The sequence below is a fragment of the Babylonia areolata genome, chromosome 12, assembly GCF_041734735.1.
Source record: "Babylonia areolata isolate BAREFJ2019XMU chromosome 12, ASM4173473v1, whole genome shotgun sequence".
In the NCBI taxonomy this organism is placed as follows: Eukaryota; Metazoa; Mollusca; class Gastropoda; order Neogastropoda; family Buccinidae; genus Babylonia; species Babylonia areolata.
This window is the reverse complement of record NC_134887.1, coordinates 24,376,679-24,399,553: the sequence shown is the minus strand read 5'-3', so window position 1 is coordinate 24,399,553 and position 22,875 is coordinate 24,376,679. Positions and strand designations below refer to the sequence as shown.

Below are 22,875 nucleotides of genomic sequence, written 5' to 3'. Positions count from 1 at the left end.
CACTTCCTGACACTTTTCTTGCCTGAAAACATACAAGAGGACCATAAAGAAAACTAAAAAGACGTACAGAAATGAACTTCTGAGAAATTTAAATGCAGCAATGGAGCACGACCCCGAAAAAGTTTGGAAAATACTATCAGAAGTAAAGAAAATGCAGATGGTTCTCCTCAACAGTAGAGACACACATTAACTGCAGCTATGTGGATTCATCATTTAGAAAACTTGATAAGTAGTGAAGTCTACGTTGATAAAGGCAGGAAAGAACAAGTACAAAAAGAACTTTGTATAATATGCCAGTGTTTGTCCCGGACAATCCTTTTACGATGACTGAAATAGTGCAAGCCGTTGAGAGTCCCAAGACCAATAAAGCCCCCAGTAAAGATCGAGTAACAAGCGAAATGCTCAAAGCAAGCATGTTCAGCATGAGTGCTACTGTATGCAAGTTATTGAATGCTATATTTCAGTCTGGGATTTATCCCAGTCAGTGGAAAGATGGAATAAATGTTACCATTTTTAAAAGTGGCGATCCAGCCAATCCTTACAATTACTGGGGTAATACTCAACAGCACCTTTGAAAAACATTTGTCAAGTTATCAACGGAAGAATCGAAACATACTTAGAACAAAATAAGTGAGTAATAAAAGAGCAGCCTGGTTTCAGGAGGCATTCTAAAACCACTATCACATATCCTGAAAAAGATAATTGACTACACCATATGTAAACGAAATGGGCGTCTTTACAGCTGTTATGTTGTTTTTAATGTATTCAACAATATAAGGCATGATGCACTTCTTTTGAAACTAAACAAAATTTGGATAAATGGAAAATGTTTCCACATTGTAAAAGATATGTACCAAATTCAGCTGTGTGTGGTAAATCAGACAATGGGTTTACAGATTCTGTTGCAGTTAAAAAGTGATTGCTTCAAGGAAATGTTATTAGCCCCACACTATTTAGTATTTTAACTAATGACATAGACTATATAAATAATGACACAACCAAGACTCAGATTCCATATGTTATATGCAGATGACATCATGATGATGTCGCCAACAAAAGTAGGACTACAAAACACACTAGACCAGCTACATGGATATTGTCTGCAGTGGGGGCTTAAAATCAACAGGGACAAAACTAAAGTTGTAATTTTCACAAAAAATGACCCCAAAATACAAGCGCTCTTTTCATGTGGCAATGACTGCATCGAAAACCATGGATAGATACAAATACTTTGGAGTTATTTTTCATAAGAGTGGAAATTTTCACCTTGCTGAAGATCACTTAGCCAAACAAGGAAACAAAGCAGCACATGCTCTGAAACTCAGTGTATGAGGGAAAGAAGTAAAGATGGATATGATTACGCAACTTTTTGACACTTTAGTCACCCCATTTCTCAGTTATGGCACTGAAGTGCGGTTTAAATCAGTATATGCTGTTTAACCAATTTAATACCTTTCTCTCTACAAAATGCCCATCAGAAAATGTACATTGAAAATTTTGGTGGACTACTATGTCCTATGAACTTTTCATAATAAATGAAATTGCCACTATGGCTTGGTCAACCACTGACACAAGGCAACACCATGTTGCTCGAACACATCGTTTACAACCCCCTTCATTAGTTGCTATGTCTTAAAGGTTCTCTCCCTTAGTTCACCACTTCAGTATATACTTCCGGTTCAACATAATTGACAAACTCCTCTCTCTTTATAAAAATAAAGAAGATCCACACCATGATTTTTCCATCTTCAAGTGCTTTCAGCAGCACTGTTGATGAAGCTCCTCTCTTGGTGAGACAGTCTGCCAGTTGCCTCCGAGTGTCAGACCACTTCACTTCTTTCACAATGCCTTTCTCCATCAAGTCTTTGATCCCACTGATTTCCAGCCTCAGACGTTTTCCGTTACTTGTTTTGTTGACTTCAGAGCATCATGTAGAGACTTGAAGTCGGTCATACAGACTAGAGGTAATCCCTCCGTGGTTGCTTTTCCCCGTTGTGATCTCCATGAACAATGTGGCAATAAATACTGCTTCATCAATTCCTTCTGCCATTGCCAGCGCCTCTCCAGCCAATGTTCTTCTGACCACTCTGTGAATCTTCTTTGAATTCCAGCAAATAGGAATAATGTTTCCTTCCTCGTTTGCTAAGAAGATGATGTATCCACCTTGAGTTCCTCCATCACTCAGATTTCCAAAGGAAGCATCAGTGTATACTATCAGTTTCAACGGTCCAGATCCCAAATGATGAAACTTCAACTCCACATGTTCTGACTTGATCTTTTTGATGACTTTATTTGCTTCTATCGGATGTTCAACTTTTCCATCTTTGATGTTTGAAGCAAGCTGACAAGCATCAAATGACACGTCAGGACGACTTTGTCGAGATGTCCATAGAATCTGCTCAACTTTTCATCTGTAAGCGTGTTTCTCATCTGCAGTCATGTCATTCTGTTTTTGTTGTGTTCTTTTCTTTTTGATGGGGATCGGCTCCAAGGTGTCTCCATACTTGGTTTGCTGTAGAGAGACTGTGTTTCCATCAGATGACAGTTCCAAGCCAATGTACTGGAAAGCTCTGTTTTCTTCTTTTCCAACCTTGAATGTTTTTCTGATTTCATCGACAACAGTCTTTTCAAAGTGTTTCGTTCCACCCCAGATGAAGTCATCTACATGGCATGCTAAGATGCCTTCAACTTCATTTCCTTTCATCCAGAAGAAGACCACTGGGTCGACTTTTGATACTCTTCCTCAGAGTTTTTGCAGGACATCTTTCACTCTTTTGTACCATTGCAAAGAAACATCATTCAGTCCGTATGCGCATTTTTGCAGATGCCACAACTTTCCTCTGCTGTTTGCTTCTTTTGGGGGTCTCACAAAAATGTCTGTCAATTTCTTATCCTTGTAGAAAGGCTGTTCTGATGTCCATAAAACATGGAGTCCACTTTCTTTGTGCAAAGATAGAGAGGATCACTTTCAGTGATTCACTTGTGCAAGTGGGTGAATCCTTCTGCATTTCTTCATGTCCAATTTCTTCAAATCCTCATGCTGCTAGCTTAGCTTTTGGGATGACTCCTTCTTTCGACTCCTTGAGTGTACAAATCCATCGTATTGAAACACATTTTTGTCCAGTATCTTCCACTTCATTGTAGACATGATTTCTTTTCCAGCTCTCCAATTCTTTTTGTTTTGCTTCATCGAAACAAACCCCTTCTGACATCATCACATTGTCACCGAACACGCTACTGATTCGGGCTCTGTAGATGATACAACTAGTTTGTTTACTTTGGTCAAGTCAGCTGACATCCTTTCTCCTTCATATTCTTCTGGTTCTGTGCACTGGATATTAAACCAGTTTTTGTTTCTCCTGCTCGATTTGCCAGCTTTGTTCAGTATTTTAGCAGAAATCCTTTTTCTGTCATCCATATGCTCATATGAAATCATTTGGCCAGGTTTGAGTTTACTCAAGTCAACATTGCTTTCCTTCATTTCATCTGCCTCAGTTTCTGATTCTGTATCAAAATCTGTTGTTGTTTCAGCACAAGTGTTCTTTTTGCCTTTTTCTTCTTCATGACAAGATTGTGTACAGTGACTACTGTTTTTTGTCTGTTTTGTTTCTTCTTGGTCACATGTAGTGGACTGAGAGTGAGAATTGTGTTCAACTACTGGAGCTGTTTTCTCTTGTTTTGTGTCTTCTTTCACTCTTCACAGTCGACTTTGATGAACACGGACTAGAGTCCCCCCATGACGAACAAAAATCACACTACCATCTTGTCTGATAACAGTTCCTGGTCCCTTCGACTCTTCACCATCTGGTTGTTTGTAGTAGATCTTGTCGCCCATCTGATAGATGTCAAATGATGACCATTTTTGCTTTCTCAAAGCTCTTCTGATTCTTTCTGAACTTTCAGCTTCTGTGAATGCCTTTCTAGCCACGTGTAGACATATGATATGTTCTCCAACTGTTTTGCTTCTTGTGGTGCCTTCCAAAGCAGGTAGCTTATCTGTGAGAACAGATGGAAAGTTTGGATTTCTTCCGTAGACCACTTGGTATGGACTGAAACCATGTGTGTTCACCATGCTGTTCTTTGCTGCCAATGCCCAACACAAAGCTGTTTCGCAGTCAAAATCTTTCTTGTCTGTCATGATCTTCATCAACATGTTTAAGAGTGTTTGATTGTGTCGTTCTACCACACCATTGCTCCATGGGCTGTACGCTGCTGTCGTCTTCACTTCAATGTTGAAGATTTCACACATGTCTTGAAACTCTCCATTGTTAATAAATTCCCTTCCATTGTCACTGATGACTGTTTTTGGTGGGCCATGTACTGCAATCCAGTACTTCATGAAGTTCTGTACAATAACAGATGACTCTTTGTTTTTGATAATTGTAGCTGCACTGAATCGAGTACACGTCAATATGGAAGTACCAAAGATTTTTTCCAAGTTCATGCAGATCAACATCCACTGTTTGATTGTAGTCATCTGCCAAAGGCAATCCTGCTGTTGGTTTTGGTGGTGTCTTTTTATGTTGAGCACACACATCACATTCTTCCACCAGTTTTGTCATTTTCTTGTATAAATCAGGGTCTTTGATTCCTGCATTTTGCATCAGTTTCCGTAGGCTTTCTGCTGAAAAATGGCCAAACTGTTTGTGAAGTTTCATCAGAGCTTTTGTTTGTTCTTCCTCATCTAAGTTGTCCATCATGAGAAGAATTTCAGAATCTTCTTGGCTCTCTTGATTGTATTTGTATTGTTTGTATTTGTATTTCTTTTTATCACAACAGATTTCTGTGTGTGAAATTTGGGCTGCTGTCCGCAGGGAGAGCGCGTCGCTACACACAGCACCACCCATTTTTTTGTATTTTTTCCTGCATGCAGTTTTATTTGTTTTTCCTATCGATGTGGATTTTTCTACAGAATTTTGCCAGGAACAACCCTTTTGTTGCCGTTGGTTCTTTTACATGCGCTAAGTGCATGCTGCACACGGGACCTCGGTTTATCGTCTCACCCGAATGACTAGCGTCCAGACCACCACTCAAGGTCTAGTGGAGGGGGAGAAAATATCGGCGGCTGAACCGTGATTCGAACCAGTGCGCTCAGATTCTCTCACTTCCTAGGCGGACACGTTACCTCTAGGCCATCACTCCGATTGTTTCCAAGGATGTCAATACAGTAGTGCCCGGTTGAGGTGAAGTTTAACTCCACAGGCTGCTGAAACATTGTGATTTTGTTGTTTGTCATGTCAGTCACAGTTTCCGCCATCTTCAGAGACACTTTGCTTAGCAATAGTGGTATTTCGACATCTGCCACCTCTGTTTCGATGTTACATTTTGTTTTTCCAATTTGGGCCAGTAGCTTTGCATTCATATAGGAATGAATTTTTGCGCCATCTCAAAATTTGAAGATCTTCTGACTTTTCTTTGTCTTAATATTTTTCTTTTGGTTTTCTGGCAGTTTGTCGACATATTGCTGAAACCATCTCTTTCCGCACACAGTTTTCGTACATGCTGTATCAATGACAGCACATCCGTATGCTTCTGTCATCAAGATTTAATTTTCTGTTCTGTATTCTTTTGTGAAAAGAGTCAAGTTGCATGCTTCCTCCTCATCCTGTTGTTCTTCAACTTCAGTTTCTGTCATTCACACTTGTTTGTGCTGCCTGTGAGGACAGTTTCTGGCCCAGTGACACACAGACTCACAAATAGCACACTTTGTTCTCTTTCCATTTCTGTCCAATGGATTTGTACCTTTTTGTTCTTTGTTCTTTCTTTGCTAATAACTTGAACCACTTTGATCTGAATAACTGTTTAGTCTGTTTCTTGGGAAACTTTTTGTCATGAAGGCTTCTTGTTTGACATGATCTCAGTTTCTGAGGAACCTCCAAAGATCCTCTTTAATGCAGACTTCATTGATGAGAATTTTCGGTTGGATGCTGCAGTCAGAACTAGCTGCCTTTCTTTTTCTGATAGTCCTGCATTATCCTGCAGCTTGAATGCCAGAACAGAATCAGGACATTCCATCTTGTGTTTTTTGCAGACACCATACAGTCTCTCATATTCTATTTCTTGAGTTTTTCAAAATCGGAATAGGCCGAATATGCCAAGTCTGTTTCGTCTTGTAGAAATAGTCTAATGCTTCTAGAAGAACATCCATGCCGTTTGGGGAGTTTAATTGTGCAGTATCTATTTCTAATGCTTTTGATCTCGCCTGACCTGTTAATGACAAAGTAACTGCCAATGCTTGCTTCTCTGGTTTCATTTCAGTTACTAGTTTCCAAACGTCTATTTCCTTCTTCCAAGTTTCACACAAAGTTTCCGGCCCCAGGCATGGAGGGGATTTATAACTTTTCGCCAATTTTATGGTAGATTGTTCTAAAATGCGACTTCTTTCACGTTCTAATTTGACCTTCTACCAAGAAGAAAAACGTTGACTTCACAATGATTACATTACTATAACCAAAAATGTCCACACTAAAACTGTGATTGAACAAATACTAAAAACTCATTGTTTCTTCTGTCAGACTTCTGACTTAGCCTACGTGTTCCATCCAAAGTATGAATCCGTTGTTGCGCACTTTCTGCTTCACTACGATTACCGCTGAAAACTCAACTGTCAATGAAACTCCATTACTAAAACATTGGCATCAGAAAATTTCCATAGTTCTTAACGGTCTGCTACCATGAAAATTTTGGTGGACTACTATGTCCTATGAACTTTTCATTTTAAATCAAATTCCCACTATGGCTTGGTCAACTACTGACACTAGGCAACAACACCATGTTGCTCGAACACATCGTTTACAACCGCCATCATTAGTTGCTATGTCTTCAAGGTTCTCTCCCTTAGTTCACCACTTCCAGTATATACTTCCAGTTCAACATTGTAGTTGGTGATCGATGATAATTAACATACATGTCAAATTCTGTTGGAGTTTACTGGGCGCACACAAAAGAACAATTAAGTGACCAGTCCCGGCAGAGTTAGGCAGATCCTCCATTTCTCTGACCGCAGTGTGTCGGGTTATATCATTCTGGATGCACATTATAGATTCAAAAGAAGATAGCTATTTTAGGCAAACATATATGTTACCGATGAATTCATTGGAAATAGTTCCTTGCCTTAATTTTATCAAAAAAGATATTTGTTTCAATTGGATTCTCCCACTTGTGGGGAAAATCAAGGCACACTCAACATTAACTGACTAAAAATATTCTGTCATTAACTCACTCCGGACGATGGAACGCTATAGCATTCCTGATGTAAGGTAGTGTTCCAGAGGATGGAACGCAATAGCGGTTTCGACAATTGAAATTTTTTCCGCGTTTTCCTCATGGGGTAGCATAACAATCACAGCTACACTTGGCATTTGAACGTGTCAAGGGTCGAATGGAAAGTTTCTTCATGAGATTCTGTAACAACAAACTCCACAGTGAGCCAGCGAGTTCAGGACCCCACATGACAAGCTAATCTGCATATGTATCGAAAATGGCGTCACAGGCGATACAAGTGGAAATTTCTTGAGCAAACTAGATCACGACAGTAGCTTCTACCGCTGCTGAAGTGATTGAAATGCTTCAAACTGAAGGTTTCGACATCGACGAGGATGATGAATACATTGAATAAAGTATCTGCAGTGAAGAAAGCTACCAGCAAGAAGGTACTGATAATGACTCAGCTTCTGAGAGCAGTGAAGAGGTAGGGGGATGGGCGTTCACATGATGTGGGGAGAGGGGTCAGTGGGTCAAGTACAGTGAGTTTCATTCAGTTACTTTATGTTTTGTATTTTTTGTGATTTTTTTTCCTAACCCAAACAAATGGGTCATCTGCAGGGAAAAGCAAGGGAGAAAACTATTTGCTGGAGTGATTTAATAAACTACAGGATAGCTATGTTCAATTTTGGAACAGCACATTGAATGAGACCATTTCAGGCTCTCCTTATACTGCAAAATTGTGAACACTTATACAATACAACCTTACCTGATCAGCTGCAAAAATACTAAAATTGGGGAGCATTATGTTGATTGCAAATAAGTGCAAATGAACTTGAAATTGAGCGAGGACGTCACTGCAACTTAACTAAGAAAGACTGGTTATGTAAAGCATGTGGTGTTATAGAGGATGAACTGCATTTTCTGGACAAGTGTGGTGCGTACATGTACTCCGACTTGAGATCTCATGTCCTTGTGACAGTTGATTCCCAATCTTGGAATCATTGGCCAGATTGCATTGGCAACACAATAAGCCAAACGCTGAGCTCTCTGTTGCCACGAAGCTGCTGCTTCTTTTTCTTCTTCATCTTCTTCTTCAGCGTTCCCAGGCCATATTCAGACGGTCAGTCCAGAGTAGGTTATGAAGTCTGCAGTCCGCTGGAGCTCTGTAGCCATTCCCCACAACTTATCCTGGTGCGCTGCAGGACTGGGCCAGATCTGGCATCTCAGCTCATTGTGCAGAGGGCAGTCTTGCAGGAGTGGGGCTGGATTTTGAGATGTGTTGCACAGACATTCGTCTGTGTGGGAAATTTTTAGTTTGTAGAGATGGGAGAGGAGCTGGCAGTGGCCTGTGCGCAGTCCGAGGATGACTTACCGAGCTCGACCCAGCTGATGGATGCTGTCCTCCTCTGGTCCCAAATGTAGCTGTTCTTGCCAGCTGTTTTGGAAGTGGCTGCGCAGAATGGTCTTTGACTCCCCAGAGCAAAGGGGGTGGGCAGATTGAGTGAGCCTGCTTCCTGCTTTGGAAAGCTTGTCTGCCTCTTCATTTCCTGCAATGCCACAGTGAGAGGGGCTTCACTGTAGGACCGTTGTGGTTCTGGCACTTAGGGCTTGCATATCAGACTGGTTGTCTTGCAGGGTTTTGTCCCCTACTCTGGTCTTGAGGCTTTGTGGAGCAGCTTGGCAGTCGGTGAGGAAGACAGTGTGGTCTGGCAAACTGTCTCTCTGGTTGAGGAGTTAGGCTGCACTAACTGACACCAAAGCAACCACAAAATAAAGAGTGAAAATGTAGATCATATCAAAGTACAAAATGTAGATTTTCAATCTACCTCTTTCAAGTTTATGCAGATCTCTGTGAAGAAAAAAGGCCATCACTGCTGTGTGTGAAAGGATTATTTGGAATGACAAAGAAAAACCTTTAGAAAATCTAAAGCCAGAGTGTACACAAGAATGTACCACAAGCTTTTCTATACTGATATCCCCTCATCCAGCTAAAATGCAGAACTTCATGTGACAGGAAATGTTCTGTTATTTGCTTGATGTTTTTGTGAACGTGACAAGGACATTAGACATCAGATCAAAAGGAACATCTCAACACCAACAGAGCTATGCTTACGGCAGTAGAAAAGATTCCTGTCATTACAAAAACACTGGTCACTGGAATGTGAATTACACCAGTAGAAAAATGAAAGAAGCCTAGAGATAATGCATGGTCAAGTTGTTTTGGAAAAAGAAGCGGGATCATATAACCTACCCAAATATGGAGCAACACATATATTTTTATTGGTCTTCCCTTTGGATTAAGACACTGTGCCTTCAGTTGCCTGAGGACAGTCTGGTGAAGAAATAGTAAGTTTGCAATTACAAAATAAAAGGTCAGGATTTCTGCAGGCAGCCTTAATATCCTCATTGATTGATGGCAGGACTGTGAAACTGTCTTTGTACTTCAAATGTTCTCTCTTTGTGCTTTGTGGGGTCACACAGCGTCTTCCTTTTTATCAGCAGAGGGTGGAGGGGATTAATACTGTTTTCTTTCAACGTTTAAGCTGTTTTATGCTATGTTGTAAGTTTCATGATGTTTTGTTTATTCATTGTTTTGTAGGTTCGTATTTGTGCTTTTAGTCAAATTCTGGTGATGAAATTGCCCATATTAACAGTGCATACCAGTCATAAAGAGAAAATGAACAGTTTGAAGCAGAAGTAAGAGGAGCCAGGTAAAGGATGACTGTACAGGTAGGTTCAATACTGAATGCTCCTTGACCTGCACCAGACCTGGATCAACTGAATCACATCCTGGGTGTGCTGGGCTCTCCCAGTCAGGAGGATCTCATGTGTATTATCAATGATAAGGTGAGTTATGCCAGTCTCATTCTGCCTCATGTCAATGGGTAATCATATATTGTCATTTGTAAGACAAGTGTTGTGTCTGTTACGTCATTTGCTTCATTTTCAGATCCTTTGTATCAGCATATGTGCAGACCAGCTTTTTTTCTTTCTTTTTATTAATATTTTTTTTAAATATTTTTTATTGCAAACATGTTAATATCCCACATTCCAACTTATTGACCTAATTAAAAATAAAATCTGTCTTTTGACTTTGAGCTCTAGCTAATTTGACTCAAGTGCACATGAATGTGGCATATATAATATAAAGATGTATTAGTAGAATATGTGTTGGCATATTGTTGAACTCATAATTGTGAGTATTAATGCCTAATCTTGAAAATAAGCCGTAAGTGTTTACAAATAAAACACACACATAAATATCAAAACGGAAAAAAAATGAACACAAGATACCAAACATTAGTAAATTATTCACCCCAACCCCCAACCCCCATCCCCAACCTCCCCACACACATGCACACACCCAACCATGCACTCAGATACATATCACACAATCATAATTAGTACACAATCAAAAATACAACCTAACAAATTCTGAAACTCTTGAACTCACTCACTTATTAATAATCATTTTAGTTCTTACTGTAAAGGGATAAGCTGTTGAGAATTATTCAGGAGGAGAAAAGTTGGGTCTTCAGACTGGATTTGAAAGGCTGCAGTGAAGATGAGTGATGGAGAGGCTGAGGAAGTTGATTCCAAAGAATGGGGGCTTCGTACGAAAAACTTTGTGGTCATACGTCTTGGTTCAAACAAGGGGGATCCTAAGCAGGCAGGTGTCAGAAGAAGAGCGGAGTTGGCGTGAGGGTATGTAAGAATGAATGAGATCGGAAAGATACAGTAGACTCATTGATCTTAGGCCATGCTTAAAAATTTTCACTCATAAAGGGTAAACTTGTCTGTCTTTCATTACAGGACTTTGTACATGGGCAGGTGGTATTTACTAACACAGTTTGCAAACAGCAGAAATGGTCAGAGGTGCATAAGTAAATGATAAAAATTGAACACATCATCATCAGGTAAAAAAGAAAGATAGCCAGGCAGCAGCATTCAAGTATTGGTGAAATAGACTTGGAAAAATTAAACGCGAAGGACACTTTTAGTTTAAAACTACTCAGATTATCATAATGCTGGGCGATTTGTAAGCATGTGCTTATTTGTATTCTGGATGTGTGTACAGATTTGAGAAATTTCTTTCTTTTTTTTAAAAAAAAACACAACAAAAGAGAGTCGATGAAATTTGGACATTTAATAGTTGAGACAATGAGTAAGCTCAGCAATGAATTTCAAACCTCTGACATCTATGATACATTCTTTGCAGCTGGGCCTGGAGGTAAAAATGAGGTATATTTTGATGACAGAAACTTTGAGGATGGTTGAAAATGTATACATACAGATGAAGTGTACATTGTTCATGATAAAAAGGACTTTTCAACAAAAATTTACTCTGAGAATATGCCAGAGTGTAAGTGATGAATGAATGAGAGCCTCTTCAAACTTCAAATGAACTTGCATCAACTTCAGTTGGCCTTCTGATAAACTGAACATACTGTTTTAATAGTAATAATAATAATGGTATTTATATAGCACTGAATCTTGTGCACAGACAAATCAAAGCGCTTTCGCACCAGTCAATCACACACATGCATAACTCTAAAACTGGAGAAATTGAAGACAAGGAAGAGGCGGGGAAGGGAGGCTATTTTGGGAAGAGGTGGGTTTTAAGGCCAGACTTGAAAGAGCTGAGTGTGTAGACTTGACGAAGCGAAAGAGGAAGTTCATTCCAATTGCAAGGCAGAGACAGAGAAAAGAACGGCGGCCAACAGTCGAGTGTTTGAATCTGGGTATGCGTAAACAGAGTGGATCCGAAGCTGATCATAGTGAGCGAGATGGAGTGTAGAGGTGAAGGCAGAACTACCCTTTTGATCACAAAAGTTGAAAATACTTTCCCAAGAACAACATGTTGGAGTTTGAGATGCCACTGTGACACATGCATGTAATCAATTGAGGTTGGTGTAAAAATAGCTCAAAACTTAGTGACAGAAAATAGATTGGCTGATTACGGTGGTCAAAATTTACACCATGCTGTTATCCCCATGCCTGCCAAACATTTAACAATTTTGTCATTCCAGTGTGACAAGTTAGAAAGGGGGGTTTCCACCCAAGTGTCAGAAAAGTGCACTTCTTCCTCAAATACAAAGATCTTGAAATATTGCCAGATGGTTGTTATAATTCCATTGTATAATTGTTGTTATTGTTGTTGAAAATCTGAGTAAAGAAAAAAATTCCATGAAATCAAGTGGTTTAAAAATTCTTGCTCACAATTATTGAATTAATTCCAAGATTTCCAGTCAAATTTGTTTTCGTTGGGTGCCTTTGGCCCAGAGTTGATTTGGAACTTGATGGAAAAAGAGGATGGCTGGCTGTGTGTTGGCATCCATCCAACAGATACTGCCCACCCCCCCACCCCACAACTCCACTCATCCTCCCTCCATTTCTAGCTACATATGTACAGTGACAGTGCTTGTTTGGCAACTGGTTCACATTCACTGTCACTTTACTCCTGGCCTGCTGTGTTCACTGTCACTTTACTCCTGGCCTGCTGTAGATACAGACTGATCAGTCTTGTACACAAAACTTAATCACTGTTACTTTCACTCTTGTGTCACAAAGTGGGTTGTGACTGTTAACTTCATAATCCAGATCTGCACCTGAATCATCATCCTTGCCATTTCACAGCCTTTCTTCCCCTCTGTCCATATCTTTCAGTAATTCCTAAGCCACTTCTAAAGCTGTCAACTGTCAAAAAATGATCGATTGATCTTTGCTCAACAACACCATTTTGACCTACCATGCCTGCAAGTGACATGGGAATTTCCTACTGCCTATGAGTCATACAATGTCTGCAAGTGACTTGGGAATTTCCTACTGCCTATGAGTCATACAGTGCAGACTATACAAGTCCAAGAGACGTAAAAAATCTTTAACATTCTAAAAGATAGGGAGAAATAAAGTAGGTCGTTTTGTGAATTGCTAATGAAAATTGGATATGAGAGTCCCGTTCATATAGGCGTATAACATTGCAACAAAAGGGATGTCAATCTTGTGTCATAGGCAGCCAAAGGGTTAAGGCAAGTCAGGGGACGCATTCATCTTGATCATTCACAGCTACTGGAGGCATGGAAATTTTTAAAGTTTAAAACTGCAGTAGCAGTATCCAGCAAGCAAGCAATATGCAGAGCAGTATCGTGATAACAATATGCATTGGAATGAGTTAATATCACCTGAAATAACACATTAATTTTTTTATGATTATGTGACTTTCATGCTGTTGCAGGCAAGAGGTTACATCCAGTCCTTGCCCCTGAAAGCCAAGGTGCCATGGAAACGCATGTACCCAAAAGCAGACCCCAAAGGTAAGAGAATTTCATCTGACATCTTATGAATTGGAATTTTGGTGTCATATACTGTATCATGTCAAACTGATACAGTCTAGGCCTGTTGGTTTGCTCTGTTTGACCAGAATTCATGGCAACACATTGATAAGACACCTCGCTATAACCAACAGACCGGGCCTGGAATCGACAAAGATAGAATGGTGGTCCAAGGCAAGGGGGAAAGCAAAAAGAGACATTATCATACAGGAGATCAAGAAGGAAGATGATAAGAGTCTAGAAGGAAGGCCAGTAAGGGTAGTGGACAACATGGGGAAATGCACTCCAAAGGAGCCTCAGCTGGAGCGACATATGGAACATGGCTTCTCTGAGGGTCAGCTTCATCCTAAGATCTTTTTACAACCTCTTCCCTCAAATACAAACTTGATGAAATTGGGGAAAGCAGATGACCCTGTGTGCCCACTCTACCATGGCAAACAGCTGCTGGATTCTGAAAGCACATGAGGTGCGCACTTATTCAAACTCTCCAAGATTGTGTCTCAGAAGTGAAAAATTGGATGACAGAAAACAAACTGAAACTAAAGGATGGTAAGACTGAAGCCCTCATGCTCCTTCCTCCATCAGTAGATGCCACTTCCCTACCTTCCACTGTCGATCTCAGAAACTCTTCTATCTCATTCTCCGATCATGTCTGTGATCTTGGCTTTTTTTTTTCAATAAAGATATTTCCATGCAGTATCACATAGCAAAACCTGTCAAGCAGCTCACTTTTGAACTCAGAGGAATCAGCTCCATACACCACTACGTCACACTCGACACAACCAAAACACTAGTTAGTTCATGCATACTCTTTAGATTAGACTATCGCAACTCTCTTCTCATCGGTTGTCCGCAAACATTCCTCAGACATAAATTGTACAGCAGGTACAAAACTCCGCCGCCAAAATGATTTATTATGCAAAAAGATCTGCACACTGCACACCCCTTCTAAAAGAGTTGTACTGGTTACCCATAAAGCAAAGAATCAAATACAAAGTCGCCTTCTCTGTTGTAATGTCATATCTGGAACTGTACCTCTTGTCCAGACTTGATTATTGGAACTCGCTCCTCATTGGTTGCCCCCAGTACTTTATTCATAAACTCCAGATAGTTCAAAACGCAGCAGCAAGTTTAATTTTTAGAACCAAAAAGACTGACAAAATCACTGATCTCCTGCATTCTCTTCACTGGTTACCAGCGACACACACCTGGATTTAAGTGAAATGCAAAAATTGAAGCTGATAAGCTGACAAAACTTGCAAAAATTAATTACAAATTGCAAGAATTGGGGAAAAAAAGAGAGGGAGAGAGAGAAAACGTTGATGGATAACCACAGTGCAACAAAACACATACCCACACTCATCCACTTGTGTCCAATTTCAAAAGCTCCGCTCTCACACCAAAAGCCTTGCATACAAAAAAATGACAACTTCACAGCTAAGCATTGCGACACACGGGACATCAAAGCAGCAAAATTTGAACAAGGTTGGATTTCTGTAGTATTCAGCAGGTAAATGTTCTTCTCTTAGAGTCTGATAAACTGGACGAACAAAAAGAAAGTGACATTCTGTTTCAAGGGCTGTGTGACAAAAAGTACATATTCTCTTATCACCAGGAACAGGATTATACTGTAAAAAGTGACAATTTATATCTGACATACCGATTCGAAATTATGAAAATAGACGACATACAAAAGAGTTTTTCATGACCAATAAGTACTGAGATCTTAAAAGTGATTGGTTGTGAACAGTATACACTCGATAGAATTCATGTGACAGCAGTGAGGAATGCCAACTTTGCTTTGCGCAATCAATTAAACGTTGCTTAAAAGAATGAATAAACAAACATTCATTACCAACACCTTGTGCCTCCCATACATAACCAAAGCCATACATGTACAAAACATTTCTAATGCTACAAGCCCATGTGATACAATTTTGTGTTTGCAGATGTAGTAACATTGTATGCTTTCTTGGGAAACCGATCATTGCTTAAGTTTAGTAGACGTAACCAAAACTTAATACATTTAACATAAGTCATCACATAGAGTGGAAACCTACCAGTTTCTTTTGAATGTACACCTTAAAACTTTTTATAACTCATTCGTTCCTATTTTTCTATGAACCATTACTCCCCCTTGTTCTGAGATCCCTACCATTCGCGTATTCCCTTCATTCCTGGATTTAGAGAAGAGAAAGAAAGTATGTAGCAGGGTACTTATTTTGGAGGCTTACGGTAACACGGCTCATTACAGTATACTAAGATTATCATATACTGTTGTGTTCAGAATTGATGTGAGAAGTTGTCTGAGACCCTGTTGACAATATAGGGTGACATTTATGGTGACACCCAGGTATAAAAGAGGTGACTTTGGGATCAAACACAGTGCATACAAGTACGTACTACATGCAGGACAGTGTTTTGCTTGAAAAGTATGCACATCATGCAGGTACTCACCAAGTAGTGCCTCATATGTATCTCAGTGCCACACTGCTAGTCATATCCACGAAAAACTGTCACAATTTACACTGCTATTGTCCTTATCACATGAATTATTTGAACTTTGTCTCAAAGAGAATATATGCCTTTCACTACACTAGCAGTCACTGAGCCAGAATCAGATCATTATCTACACAATTCTTGAACAAAAACTATTCAGAAACGATACTGTCTCTAAATACACATGTCTGTGTCACAGTCATCACGTAATATGTCACACAAAGGTGACACGTGTGTGATATACCTTGAAGCAGTCATGCCAGTTACTGCACAAGTATACACCACAATTTTCACACTTGTTGCTTTTTGAACTTTTCATCACCCACTATCTGTGCTTCTGACAGCAAATTGCACTCTCTCCTTGTTATTCATTTGAAACAGATCGAAATCATTATCTGTTAGAGCATTGTAAAACTCATCATCAGAAAACTGGTCACAATCCAAACTTTCTACACATTCTGTTTTTCTGTGTCTGTGTGTCTACACAGCACAGCGGCAAGAATGAAGTGGCAGCCACTTTCCCATGGCCTAGGGAGGGGGAAGGGGGTGTCTGGCATCCATTCCACTCATAAACACTGCCCCGCTAGTGACCTGGTCAAGGATAGATGACGCGCACTGATGACGCGACTCGCAGGAAGTTCAAAGTGCTTACCGCAAGAACCGATTTTCCGGGCGGCAGGAAGGAAAGGGGGAATTCTCTGCTGCACGGTTTTCCGGCCTCCAGGAATGAAGGGTAAAAATCATGTAAACCGGAAAACCGTGTTGCAGGGATGAAAGAGTTAAAACAGAAAGATGTACACCTTCGATTAATTCTAAATTTTTTGTAACTCCCCATATTTCATCACCATATGTCAACACAGGTTGTATCTGACAGTCAAACATTTAAAAAAAGATACCAGGGGAATGTTCTCCAATTACCCAGAGTGTTCTTATGATAGCAACGACTCCTTTTCTGGCACGACTTGCAAGATCTTCAAATGTTGCTGTAAAACTAAGGCAGATTGACATAAAGATACCAACTTACAGACATTCACAATTTTCAAAAGTTCTTTTCCATAGAGCCATCTTTCGTTCGCACCAAGGTAGCCACCATTTCTAAACACCACCACATTAGATTTTTCTCAGTTGACAATTAAATCAAGTTGCTTTGCTGTGTCATGCATTATATTCAGCTGATTTTGAAGACCGATTGGGCTATCAGATTGTAGAGCTACATCATCAGCAAAAAGTAAGATCAAGAGCTGGACAAAATCAGGAGAAAGCTGGATGCCTTGCATGCCACCTGCAAGCACATCTGAGGTCATTTCATTAATAAAGAAAGAAAAAAAGTAATGGAGAACATACTTCACCTTGTTTGAGGCCATGAGGACATATAAAACTGAAGTCACCACCAACTCGTACTTTTGCTTTAACTATTTCGTACATACCTTTGCTTTAACTGCTTCGTACATACTTTTCAAAGCCTACAATATGTTACCGTTTAAACCATTCTTTTTAAAAATTACCCATAATTTACTCCGGGGAACACTATCAAAAGCTTTTTTTAAAATCAATAAATGCGACATATAATCTTCTGTGTCTAAGTAACTGCTTTTGTACCATGGCATACGGTGTAAACACGTGGTCAGTTGTACTGTGTTCTGCTCTAAACCCCGCCTGCTCTTCCCCAATCAGACCATGCACCTCAGTCCAATTACTGATTCGCTTGTTCTGAACAAAACTGTATATCTTGTTACATATATTCAAAAGTGAAATGCCTCGAAAATTATCTGGATTACTTGCGTCGCCCTTTTTGTGTAGGGGCTGCATGACTGCAAGAGACCATTCTTGAGGAAACAAACCATTGTCAAATGTGTGATTGAAGTATTTAACAAGAAAAGGCATAATGCAGTCCACACTGTTTTTGTAAAATTCGCCAATGATGCCATCAGGACCTGCCAATTCATTCCTTTTCAGAGCTCTGATCGCATTCTGTATTTCAGACTCAGAGATACTACAGTTCAGTAAATTATCAGATGGTGCGTTAACAAACATCACAGCAGGTTCAGCAGTGGATTCATTTACATCAGTGGAGTCAGAACTAAACACACCTTTAAAATGGTTAATCCACTGCTCCTTTGAAATACTGGTCTGACAAGACGAGCACGGTCTGACTGAAGAAATGGTGTTCCAAAATTTCTTTTGAATTATTTAAATTATTTTGTAAATCATGAATAAAATTAACTTTATTATTCTGTTTCTTTCGTCTTAGTAACTCCTTATATTCACGTCTTTTTTGTTTGTAATTCAGTCTGACTTCTTCTCTATTTGATCTGTCAACCTTTCTCAAATGTTGTCTTAATACTGTTCTACTTTGCCTGCATTCCAAGTCAAACCAAACCTGTCTCTTCTCAGCCCCGATAAAAACAGTTTTCAACATACATTCACCCGCAGCTTCAAAATTTTGCAAGAGCAAGATCAATATCACATTCAATAAAGTGTGAAGCTTCATTAATAAGAGCAGTGATATAGTCTGAACACATGACATCACAATATAAATCACTTTTCTCAGGGTCCCATTTATATTTGGAAAAAGAAAAAGATGACTGACTGTCAGAAGCAACATCATTCTGGAACTGAGCACATGGAAGTGACAACTTGACAGCTGCATGCTTAGATTCAACCAAAGGTAAAATTTTGAACTGCCTACACTTTGCAAACAATGATTCCTGGAAGCAGATCTTCAATTAAGGTCGCCACACACAATAATGGGTACCTCTCCATAACGACTGTTAATATCCAGCATGCAGTCTTCAAGCATCGTTACACCATTGTAGATATCAGTATCTTCGTAATATTTTGACTATTTGGGTGGCCAGTACGCACCAATAAATACAGAGTCCTTGTCCAGACAAAACAATGTGCTTGAAATTTTTAGAACAGTTATGTTGTCTCACTCTAAAGGCACTTGCTCTACGTGTTTACTCAATTCTTTTCTGACCAGAACTAATGTGCCACCACACAGACGACCATGCATACTGTCTGAGACTTTCACTCTGGGGTGAACAAATATATCATGGGTGGGGAATAGAGTTTTGGGGACTGAATCAGTAAATGTTTCAACCAGTAAAGCAAAATGATATTTGCCAATCCAAGATGCAATGTCTAATTCATTTAACATTGACCACAAACTTTCTGCATTAAGGGTACAAAAGGATAATGAAGAAAAAGACTCTAGGAAACATTCATTCGCCTTAATATTACTCACCCCAAAATCATCGTCACAAAAATGATCTGCTTCTGGGTTTTGGCCTGACTCTCAGCTATCTACACTTCTGCTTGTACTGTTCACTTTTGGCTCGCTTGGAATGTTATTGACAGCAGTGCTTGATCTGGTCCACTTGTCCGTTATCTTGCTCTGCCTGGCAAAGGCCTGTGAGCAGGTCATCCGTGGCAAGTCCTGCCCCACACGCAATGCTTCAAGGTCACTGGGACTTCAGCAACCACGTCCTCTTCCCCTCAGTATTTTAGAGAAATCATTCAGACCTACAAACCCCCACAACAATTCAGATCATCTTCCGATTTGCGGCGGCTACTCACTCCCCGTGTTAAAACCCAATCCTTTTGTGATTCTTCCTTTTTCTCATTCAGCTCCATCTGTATGGAACAGTTTACCTCATGATCTTCGCCACTCTTCCTCATTTCAATCTTTAAAAACTGGTCTGAGAACACATCTTTTTGAAAACGCCTATACACAGACCTTCCATCCTTTTCCAATGACATTCAGTTATAATCCACGCAGACTCCTCACTCGCGCACACACGCACGTGTGTGTGTGTGAGACTAAGAAATGTTTTTGTGCATCAAATCTTTTTTTTTCGCAAGTTATTGCGCGCGCATGCGTGTTTTGTTTATTGTAAAGCGCTTTGAGCTCCCTTTCAGAGAGGAAAGTGTTAAACAAGTATCCATTATTATTATTATTATTAACCTTTCGCGTCCCAAAATACAAAAGAGAAAATCACGGTGGTTGAGTCTTTTCATCATCTGGTGTTCAAATATGGAACTCTTTGCCTCACCATGTCCGTCACAGCCCCTCACTGCCTACCGTTAAATTTAACTGGGGGGAGGGGGTGCGGGGAGGGGTATTGCCACTTCAGTCACCTTTCAGCACTCCGTGCTTCTTTGACATGTTTTGGAGGCAGCTTTCTGCCATTCAGAGATTCCTTTCATCAGTTGCCACCTCAAGGAATTCTGCATGATCAGGGCAGATGGTTCCTCGGGATTTCCTTTGTCGTGGCTAAGACAGCTGTCATTGTTACAGGGGCTCCTCATGTGAACCAGTAGGCATTGCCTTCCTCCTTTCCTTTGAATTGTGTATCAGTTTGACACGGTGCAGTATATGACAACAAAACGGGGAGTTTGTATGTCAATCCCTGTTTGCCCAGTTTGGTTAAATATACTTATCTTGTCAAATAGATAGCCCACCCGTCTGTCCCAGTGGTTCTTACTGTAGTTCATATGGGGCTTTCTTTGTTGGCCATTAGAATGAGTAATCAGCTCTGGCTGGAAATGGCATTTGATTGGTTCGCAGATGGCAGATTAATAGCGAGACATCTTATCACTGAGTTGCCACAAATTTTGGTCTAATAGAGCAAACCAAAAAGCCTACTTTGCATCAATTTGACTAGACATGGTAAGTATATTAACTAAAATGGGAGGATAATACATACTCTCCACATGTATCAGAGCAGTTCAGAGAATGAGGTATACAGTGCCTACTTGAAAAGCAATACCACATTCTTGTATTTGTGTCAGAATGTATTTCCTTTATAGCGCTTGCTACAGCAAGAATAATTTTTTGTATCGTGAAGAATTATGTTGAAAGGGTGAAAGCTGTGGGTGCTACAGTGATGACTGTTTCCTGTGTCCAGCACTTGACCTGCTGGATAAGATGCTGACCTTCAACCCCAACAAGAGGATCAATGTGGAGCAGGCTCTGGCCCACCCCTACCTGGAGCAGTACTATGATCCTGGTGATGAGGTAATATATTTGTCACTGAGGCCACTGACTCCTTCCCCCCAAACACTCCCATTCCACTATCTGGAGCAGTACTGTGACACTTGTGATTCAGGTAATTTACGTCACTAGGGTATCTGAACCTCCGCCCACACACACATCCCCACTCGAACCTCTGTCCTTCTTTCTGGAATAGTACTGTAACCCTGGCGATCAGAATTGACATTCCACAATCAGAAACAGTACTGTAACCTAGATGATGAGGTACTTGACCTACCACTATCCCACACCAATCAGGAACACTACTGAAACCCAGAAGATGAGGTTATTGTTCTGTTTTGATGGAGTCTCCCATCGGACCAACGGATGAGTAGGCAGGCAGGCTTATCTGTCGGTGTGTGTCCTCATATGGGAGAAGAGGCACAGCACTTCCCACGGGTGTTGCAAGGGAAAACGTCTCCAGAAGTTGAGTCCTGCTTCCTTCGCTCACGCTTCTCCTTAATGGCCAGCGTTCTCTTGTTTTCAAACGTCTTTATGCCACTAGAGCATAGCATCCTCCAGCGGGAGCGGTCAAGGGCATCAGTTTCCCAGGAAGCAATATCTATGTCACAGGCTTTGAGGTTTGTCTTCAAAGTGTCCTTGAAGCGCTTGCAGAGTATTCCAAGTTCGTGGTGGCCTTCCTTCAGCTAGCCATACAGTAGCATCTTCAAGATCCTGCTGTCTGTCATGCGGACAACATGTCCTGTCCAGCGCAGCTGGCACTGGATCAGCAGGCTTTCAATGCTGGGCAGGCCACTCCTCTCTAGGACCTGGAGGTTGGAGACCCTATCTTGCCACTTTATGCCGAGGATCTTTCATAGCCATCTCTGGTGAAACTGCTCAAGTTGTTGAATGTGACAGCGATATGTCGTCCATGTTTCACAGCAGTACAACAAGGTGGTCAGCACAACAGCTCAGAAGGTTTTGATTTTGGTGCTGAGCCTGGTGCCTTTGTTGTTCCACAGCCTGTTGTTGAGTCTGCCAAAGGCAGAGCTGGCCTTGGCGATGCGCAGTGTCAATTCTGCATCAAGGACTCTGTTACTGCATAGGGTGCTGCCCAGGTAGCAAAACTTGTGGACTGACTTGATCTCTGTGTCATCGATCTTGATTGCAGGTGGGGGTGTGGGGGGGGCACTGGCGTTCTGTGAGCTTGCTGGTTGGTACATGGACTTGGTCTTGCTGAGGCTGATGGTGAGTCCAAAGCTCCTGCAGGAGGTTGAGAACCTGTCCATAATGAACTGCATGTCCTCATGGGTGTGTGCAGCAAGCACGCAGTCATCAGCGAAGAGGAACTCTCTCAGTAGTGCCTCAAACACACTGGACTTGGCGTGGAGTCGCCGCAAGTTGAAAAGTTTGCCATCTGTGCGAAACTGAATGTAGATGCCCCGGTCACAGTCTTGGAAGGCATCAATCAGCATGGCAGAGAAGAGAATGGAGAACAGTGTGGGTGCCGGGACGCAGCCCTGCTTCACTCCATTTATCACAGGGAACGGATCCGACATGTCAGTATTTTCTTGTACTCTTGCCTGCATGCCATCGTGGAATGACGCAATCAGCTGGATTAGGCTCTCTGGGCAGCCAAACTTTAGGAGGATCTTCCACAGACCACAGCAGTTCACCGTGTCGAAGGCCTTAGTCAGGTCTACAAAGACCATGTGGAGCTCCTTGTTCTGCTCACGGCACTTCTCTTACATCTGGCATACAGCAAACACCATGTCACATGTTCCTCTGCCTGAGCGGAAGCCGCACTGTGCTTCAGGGATGACTATGTTGGAGACGTGGTCAACCAGTCTGTTCAGTATG

The 22,875-nt window shown here is 40.9% G+C and overlaps 1 protein-coding gene across 1 annotated transcript in view; it reads left to right on the top strand.

The window, feature by feature from the left end:
- LOC143288464 (mitogen-activated protein kinase 1-like) overlaps nucleotides 1–22,875 on the top strand; it is a 187,997-nt gene that overhangs the window by 124,418 nt on the left and 40,704 nt on the right. The window contains exons 7-9 of the mRNA XM_076596985.1: nucleotides 9,974–10,053; nucleotides 13,442–13,520; nucleotides 20,948–21,057. Of these exons, the coding sequence (XP_076453100.1) occupies nucleotides 9,974–10,053; nucleotides 13,442–13,520; nucleotides 20,948–21,057 (269 nt within the window). The remainder of the gene's footprint in view (nucleotides 1–9,973; nucleotides 10,054–13,441; nucleotides 13,521–20,947; nucleotides 21,058–22,875) is intronic.